This window comes from Eriocheir sinensis, chromosome 55 (genome assembly GCF_024679095.1).
Source record: "Eriocheir sinensis breed Jianghai 21 chromosome 55, ASM2467909v1, whole genome shotgun sequence".
Taxonomy (NCBI): Eukaryota; Metazoa; Arthropoda; class Malacostraca; order Decapoda; family Varunidae; genus Eriocheir; species Eriocheir sinensis.
The window spans coordinates 8,263,916-8,271,415 of NC_066563.1; the positions used below are offsets into that span (position 1 = coordinate 8,263,916).

The 7,500-nt window shown below is 43.6% G+C and overlaps 2 protein-coding genes across 3 annotated transcripts in view; both read left to right on the plus strand.

The window, feature by feature from the left end:
• LOC126983836 (UDP-glycosyltransferase UGT5-like) overlaps nucleotides 1–2,031 on the plus strand; it is a 16,026-nt gene extending 13,995 nt beyond the window's left edge. The window contains exons 10-12 of the mRNA XM_050836967.1: nucleotides 966–1,188; nucleotides 1,305–1,524; nucleotides 1,681–2,031. Of these exons, the coding sequence (XP_050692924.1) occupies nucleotides 966–1,188; nucleotides 1,305–1,524; nucleotides 1,681–1,960 (723 nt within the window). The 3' untranslated portion in view covers nucleotides 1,961–2,031. The remainder of the gene's footprint in view (nucleotides 1–965; nucleotides 1,189–1,304; nucleotides 1,525–1,680) is intronic.
• A 3,395-nt stretch (nucleotides 2,032–5,426) lies between these two features.
• The window catches only part of LOC126984016 (UDP-glycosyltransferase UGT5-like), a 7,635-nt gene continuing 5,561 nt past the window's right edge, over nucleotides 5,427–7,500 (plus strand). Inside the window, exon 1 of one of the 2 annotated variants that reach the window (XM_050837351.1) lies at nucleotides 5,427–5,551. The gene's annotated coding sequence lies outside the window, so the exon portion shown is untranslated. Of the gene's footprint in view, nucleotides 5,577–7,500 lie in introns of both variants that reach the window. The other variant, XM_050837352.1, reaches the window with a different exon arrangement.

Here is a 7,500-nt window from a genome sequence, read left to right on the forward strand (position 1 = left end):
GAGGCTGCAGAACGCTTAGCCTCAGCCTTACTATTATTTCCGATTGGGGCAAGAAGAACCTGGTGTCCTTCAACGCCTCAAAAACACAGTTTCTCCACCTATCCACTCGACACAATCTTCCAAACAACTATCCCCTATTCTTTGACAACACCCAGCTATCACCTTCCTCAACACTAAACATCCTCGGTCTATCCTTAACTCAAAATCTCAACTGGAAACTTCATATCTCATCTCTTACTAAATCAGCTTCCTCGAGGCTGGGCGTTCTGTACCGTCTCCGCCAGTTCTTCTCCCCTGCACAGTTGCTGTCCATATACAGGGGCCTTGTCCGCCCTCGTATGGAGTATGCATCTCATGTGTGGGGGGGCTCCACTCACACAGCTCTTCTGGACAGAGTGGAGACTAAGGCTCTTCGTCTCATCAGCTCTCCTCCTCATTCTGATAGTCTTCTACCTCTTAAATTCCGCCGCAATGTTGCCTCTCTTTCTATCTTCTATAGATATTTCCACGCTGACTGCTCTTCTGAACTTGCTAACTGCATGCCTCCCCCCCTCCCGCGGCCCCGCTGCACTCGACTTTCGACTCATGCTCATCCCTATACTGTCCAAACCCCTTATGCAAGAGTTAACCAGCATCTTCACTCTTTCTTCCCTCACGCTGGTAAACTCTGGAACAATCTTCCTTCATCTGTATTTCCTCCTGCCTACGACTTGAACTCTTTCAAGAGGAGGGTATCAGGACACCTCTCCTGCTGTATTTGATCTTCCCTTCGGCCACCTCTTTTGTTTTACTTTAGGAGCAGCGAGTAGCGGGCTTTTTTTATTTTTATTATTGTTTTCTTTTTTTGTGTGCCCTTGAGCTGCCTCCTTTGTTGTAAAAAAAAAAAAAAAAAAAAAAAAACTTGTACTCAGGCAACTCACGCATCATACTTTTCGAATGTGTAGCGTCTCCCTACCACACTGCAGGACCTGGAGTCATGGATCGCAGGCGCGGGCAATGAGGGCGTCATCTACTTTAGTCTAGGCTCCGTCACTCGCGGCGAAACCATGCCGCCGGAGTACCGCCAAACCTTTCTGGAGACCTTCCGTAGACTACCGCAGCGCGTCCTCTGGAAGTACGAGGGAACGTTGGAGGGCGTGTCAGATAACGTGATGATCAGCAGCTGGCTGCCCCAGCAGGACATCCTCGGTCAGTACAGGAGTAGGGGACGCCGCCACGATATGACACACTGCCATTAGGAGCCTCATTCATGTGTTGTGTTGGGGAGCCCTGGCAGGTTAACCTAACTAGCCGTTGTCCCGCAGCTCACAACAAAGTGAAGGTGTTCATCTCCCACGGTGGCCTTCTCAGCCTTCAGGAGTCCATCTTCCACGCCACGCCCCTCCTTGTCCTCCCCATATTCGGTGACCAGCGAAGGAATGCCATGTATGTGGAAAGCTCGGGTCTGGGTCGCATGATGGAGTGGGAGGAACTTACTGCTGACAGGATCGTCGACGCCCTCACGGATATTACAACCAAAACAAAGTTAGTCGAGTATCCATCTTTATTATAATGTCAGTTTTTGGCATGCATTTTTTAAAAATCACAAAATGATAAAATATGAAAGAAATCATTAGTGTAGTTAAGTAGAAGCAACGAGTGGTAGTGTTGATGGCTTCGTTATGTGTCGTCCTTGTTCAGGTACAAAGAGACCGTGTCGGCAATGTCGGCGTCCTTGAGGGATCAGCTGACGACGCCGCAGGAGCGCGCTGTCTTCTGGACGGAATACGTGATCCGCCACCGAGGGGCGCCGCACCTGAGGTGCCCGGCCACCCAGCTGTCCTGGGTGGAGTTCCTGCTACTGGACGTGGTGGGCCTCGTGCTGCTGGCCCTGCTGGTGCTGCAGCTCCTCCTGCGACGCCTTCTTAGGAGAGTCTCCACCGTCGTCTTTGGCATCAACGTTAAGATAAAGACACAATGATGGTACGGCAGGAAATACTGTGCATACTGCTGTTTCTAATGAATATAATATACAAGATGTTGCAAGGAGTCCACGAATCTACTTCATTCTCAAGTTCATCATGTTATACAATGTTGAGGTTTCTCATAAATCTATGTGCTGCATCTATTTTTATTTTATTTGTGATTATACATCCACGGCATTTTACAATGTTATTATTATTTTTTTCATTATTAATATAATAATAATAATTATTATTATTATTATTATTATTATTATTATTAATAATAATAATAATAATAATAATAATAATAATAATAATAATAATAATAATAATAATAATAATATTATCGTTATTATCATTATTATTATTATTAATATTATGAGATGAAACAGACTGGGAGAGAGGATTGGGAACACTATACGCTGCCTGTTCATCAATCCCCAAACAGCTGAGACGCCAATAGAAAGAGAAAAAGAAAGAGAAAGCGATGAGAAAGAAGGAGAAAGAGGGCGGGGGGATTGCGATGAAGCAGAGATAAAAAAAAAAAAAGAGTGAAGGACCTGATTCTTCACCCACCAGGGAAGGGAGAGTGGTGACGCTCAGAAAGACCAGATGCACGGCTTTGGCAGTGGGTCCAAATCTTCAATAGTGAAACCATTTGAAAGAGTCCAATTGAGAGTCGGCCAGTGTGGGTCAGCCGCGCCACAGAGCTCTGCAACACTCCCAACACCTCTCGTTTCCTCTCATATGTCAGCTATTTACTTCCTTTATATGAATTTAATTAAATAATTGGATCATCCAATAAGGCTATATAGTGTTAAGATTGTTTCGTTTTTAGGATAATAACAAAGATTTTGTATAAATACCACAACACCTGACAACGGTGTATTCTAAACTTGTCATTGTGCTGACAGCCTGACCCTTACCCTGACCCAAGATCTAAATAGTCTTTCTTTAGATTTTCTTTCTTTTTTAACGGGTTATCAGATGTTTCACAAAGATAGAAAGGGAAGAAGGGGGGGTGGAGTTGCGCTATATATTAAAGACTCAGTTAAATGTTCTGTTAACGATTCAGTCAAAACTAATATCGATTCAGAATCAGTTTGGGTGGACGTTCACAAAGGGAAAGAAAAACTAACTCAAGGAGTTCTGTACAGGCCACCCAGCCTTAACAGGCAGGACACGAGTATATTACTACAAGAGACTGGCAGGGCGAGCAGGAGTAAAAATGTCTGTGTAATGGGGGACTTTAATTATAGGAATATAGACTGGGAAGACTTAGTGGGTGACCTGGAAGCCGAGGATTTTCTTAAAGTTTTACAAGATAATTTTCTTAAGCAGGCAGTTACTGAGCCTACCAGAGGAGATAACATTTTAGATTTAGTCCTCACTAATAACGGGAACTTGATACATGAGCTGGAGGTGGGCGGAGAGTTAGAAAATAGTGACCACAGAATGGTTCGTATTAGCCCAGATTGGGCGGTGACCCGCGAACCAAACCCAGTGTTGGTGCCAGCTTTTAGAAGAGCAAATTACGGGGGGCTTAAAAGACACCTTGAAGAGGTAACTTGGGGAGATTTAGGGATTCATGAGGGCCAGAACTGTGGGTTAGAGAGCCAGGAGAACCAGGTAAAAATAACCTACAATAATTTAGGTAGAGTAATAATAGAGGGGCAGGGGCAGCATATACCACAGCGAACACCTAGAAACAAAAACAATGACCCTAAGTGGATGACTCGTGGGCTAAAACACGAGATAGGTTTAAAGAAGGGAGTTTATAAGAAAATAAAGAATGGTGAAACACATCTCAGGGGCAGGTATGTCGAACAATCTAGATTAGTGAAGAAAACACTAGGGTAGCAAAAAGGAACTATGAGATTAAAATAGCAAAAGAGGCGAAAAGTAATGTAAAGGGAGGAAATTGGACCGCTGAAAGCAAACAGTCGAGCTAGTGGATATTTACGAAAATATGAGCACATTGTTGAACGACTACTTCTCTTCAGTATTCACACAAGAGGATCGAACGACTATTCCGGAAAGGATTCAGGTGTATGAGGGCGGGGATGGCGACAAATTGAGGAATGTAATCATCACCAGGCAGATAGTCCAGCAGCTAAAGCAGGGTTGGCATGGTTAAAATCAAATGATTTTAATCATGTGATTATAATCGATTATAATCACAGAAAAAAAATCACTGATTAAAATCAAAATCCTTTAATTTTAAATATAATGAGCATTGTATGCTCATTATATTTAAAATTACCAAACATTACATTTAAAAGTACAAAACTGGGATATTTTAGTTAAAATATGCAGGGAACACAGTGATGACACTGAGCAACAGATAATTAGGAAGGTCAATGATAAGGCATTGAAGAGATTTCGATTATTTTGAGACTCAAACCAATTGCAGTGGCATTAGATAAACTTCAACGTGAAGATGCACTCATTAGTGATGCAGTAGAAATTTGGTTCAAACTTGAATGTGATTTGCAGAAATGTTTAACAGAGCAGAAGGATTTGAATAAGTTACTAAAGAGGAAAAAATCAGCACTAACACCTGCTCATTACTTAGCAAATTTTATTGACCCTAGGTATCAGGGCAAGTGTCTCACTGCTGAGGAGATTGATAGAGCAGAAAATTATGTGGAAGAAATTTTTCCCCAGTTTCTTTCAACATTAAAGAGATATCGAGGAAAGTCCATGCCTTTCAAGCATATGCATTTTAAACCTGATGTTGTAAATACCCTATCACCACTTGCTAGGTGGCAAAATTTTTCAGGAGATATTAAAGACTGTATAGTGGTGCCTACCCAGTTACATACAGCTGTTGCTTCCTCAGCAGGAATTGAAAGGGTAATGGTGAATGATAGCAAGACTAAAACCTTGACTCTGGCGCTATCAGGAAATGGAGAGAGCGAACAGACTATCACCTCTATGGTACTGAGCATCAACCTTCGGGGAAGAATAACATCCTCCAGGTGGTGAACATCGCAATGCCCCTTGGCGTCACCACTGATGACGAGCTTACCTGAGTGGCTCAAGTCACCATGATTTCAAAAGCCGCCACATACCACATCTACCTTCTCAGGCTACTGATATTACCGTGAGCTTACGTACATTTACAAGATCTTTATCCTAACCAAGTCCACGCACGCCTCACCTGTCTCGTCACCATCCCTCACAATTAATAAAAGGTAAAGCTTGAGGGAATTCACAAGAGGGCATCCAGGACCTTTCTTGGAACAATGAAGTGTACGAATATACTCCTCTTGCTTCTCTCGCTCCACAACTACTACTACTACTACTACTACTACTACTTCTTCTACTACTACTATTACTACAATACTACTACTACTACTACTACTACTACTACTACTACTACTACTACTACTACTACTACTACAACTACAACTACTACTTACTAATCAGAATACTATATCAAACGTTGGGCATCGAGGGCAAATGATAAGGGAAGATAAGATTAAGCTTCGGCCTCTCAGCAGCACTGGCGAGTTCAAAGAAGAGAAAGGTTGCGATAAACCAGTATCAGTAATACCAGAAAGTGGAGAGCAAGTGTTCTATGAGAGGAAACCTAACCTAAGGAGGTAGGAAGACACCTACCGAACGGGCGTGAGCTACTCCCGGTGAAGATATAAGGGAAGCGAGGAGGGTGATGAAGCCCTTCAAAGACCCTTCCCATGTCCTCACTAACCGTTTCCCTTTTGTCTCATCAACACCAGAGAGCAGTTCAGCATGCTCTCTAAAGACAGTTCCTCTCTCTTTCTACACCACACTACATTCACACAACACACACCTTTTCCCAAAATTCAAAATTCAAAATGGCGAAAAACAACACTGCCTCGGAGTTCCCGCCTGGGGAGGGGGGACCATAAATTCCCCCAGGGAGGACTCCCCTTCTGGCTGCCGACTTGAGAGGTGTCCTGATAACTCCTGGAACCTCCTCCTTATCAATTTCTGCAACATTCGTGGTCTTCGTTCAAGTTTTCATTCTGTGGAACATCATCTCTCCTCCTCTAAACCTCATCTTCTCTTCCTCACCGAAACACAGGTTTCTGAGGCTACTGACAGCAACCTCTACTCTGTTCCCTCCTACTATCTCTATCCTAAATTTCAATCCAAAGCTGGATGTTGCGCCTACGTGCGCAACGACATCACTTGCTCTCGTGCCCACGACCTTGACTCTTCTGAATTTTCCACCATCTGGCTAAGACTTCATTGTCATTCTATTACTAAATACATATGTGCTGTTTATCTCTCACCTAACTCTACTAACTATGTAAAATTCTTTGACTATTTGAATTATAAAGTGGAGCACATCTTGACTCACTCTCCCTTCGCTGAAATCTCCATCTTGGGAGATTTCAATGTTCACCACCAGCTTTGGCTTTCATCCTCTTTCACTGACCAGCCTGGTGAACAAGCCTACAACTTTACTCTCCTCAACGACCTAGAGCAGTTGGTTCAGCACCCTACACGTATTCCCGACCGTCTTGGAGACAGGCCCAACATTCTAGACCTCTTCCTTACCTCTAATCCTTCTGCTTACTCTGTCAAACTGTTCTCTCCGTTGGGCTCCTCCGATCATAACCTTATTTCTGTTTCCTGTCCTATCGCTCCTGTGCATCTTCTGGACCCACCGAAGAGGCGATGCTTCTGGCATTTTGCTTCAGCTCGGTGGGACGACCTGAGGATGTACTTTTCCGATTTCCCGTGGAATGATTACTGCTTCCAGGAGAGATACCCCTCTGTGTGCCCAGCGCATCTCAGAGGTGATTGTCTCTGGAATGGAGGCATACTTTCCACGTTCTTTCTCTACCTCTCATGATAAAAAGCCTTGGTTTACTCATGCTTGTTCTCGTGCAATTAAAGATAGAGAGGCAGCTCACAAAAGGTTCTAGAGCCTTCGAACTCCCGCTAACTATGACCTTTGCATTTCAGCCCGGAATCGTGCCAAATCTATTCTCCGACTTACCAAAACTTCTTTTATCAATAAAAAATGTCAACACCTTGCTTCTTCTAATTCTTCCCGTGACTTCTGGCATCTAGCCAAAAATATCTCCTCCAATTTCACTTCTTCCTCTTTCCCTCCACTCCTTAACCCTAACGGCATCACTGCCGTCTCATCTGTCTCTAAGGCTGAACTCTTCGCTCAAACTTTCTGTAAGAACTCCACCCTGGACGATTCTGGGCATATTCCTCCTACTCATCCCCCCTCTGACTTCTTTATGCCTGTTATTAAGATTCTTCCAAATGATGTTTTCTATGCCCTCTCTGGCCTCAACTCTCAGAAGGCTTATGGACCTATTGTCCTTAAAAACTGTGCTTCCGTGTTGACTAACTGCTTGGTCAAACTCTTTCGTCTCTGCCTATCAACATCTACCTTTCCTTCCTGCTGGAAGTATGCCTTTGTACAGCCTGTGCCTAAGAAGGGTGACCGTTCCTATCCCTCAAACTACCGCCCTATAGCTTTACTTTCCTGTCCATCTAAAGCTTTTGAATCAATCCTTAACCGGAAGATTCAAAAGCACCTTTC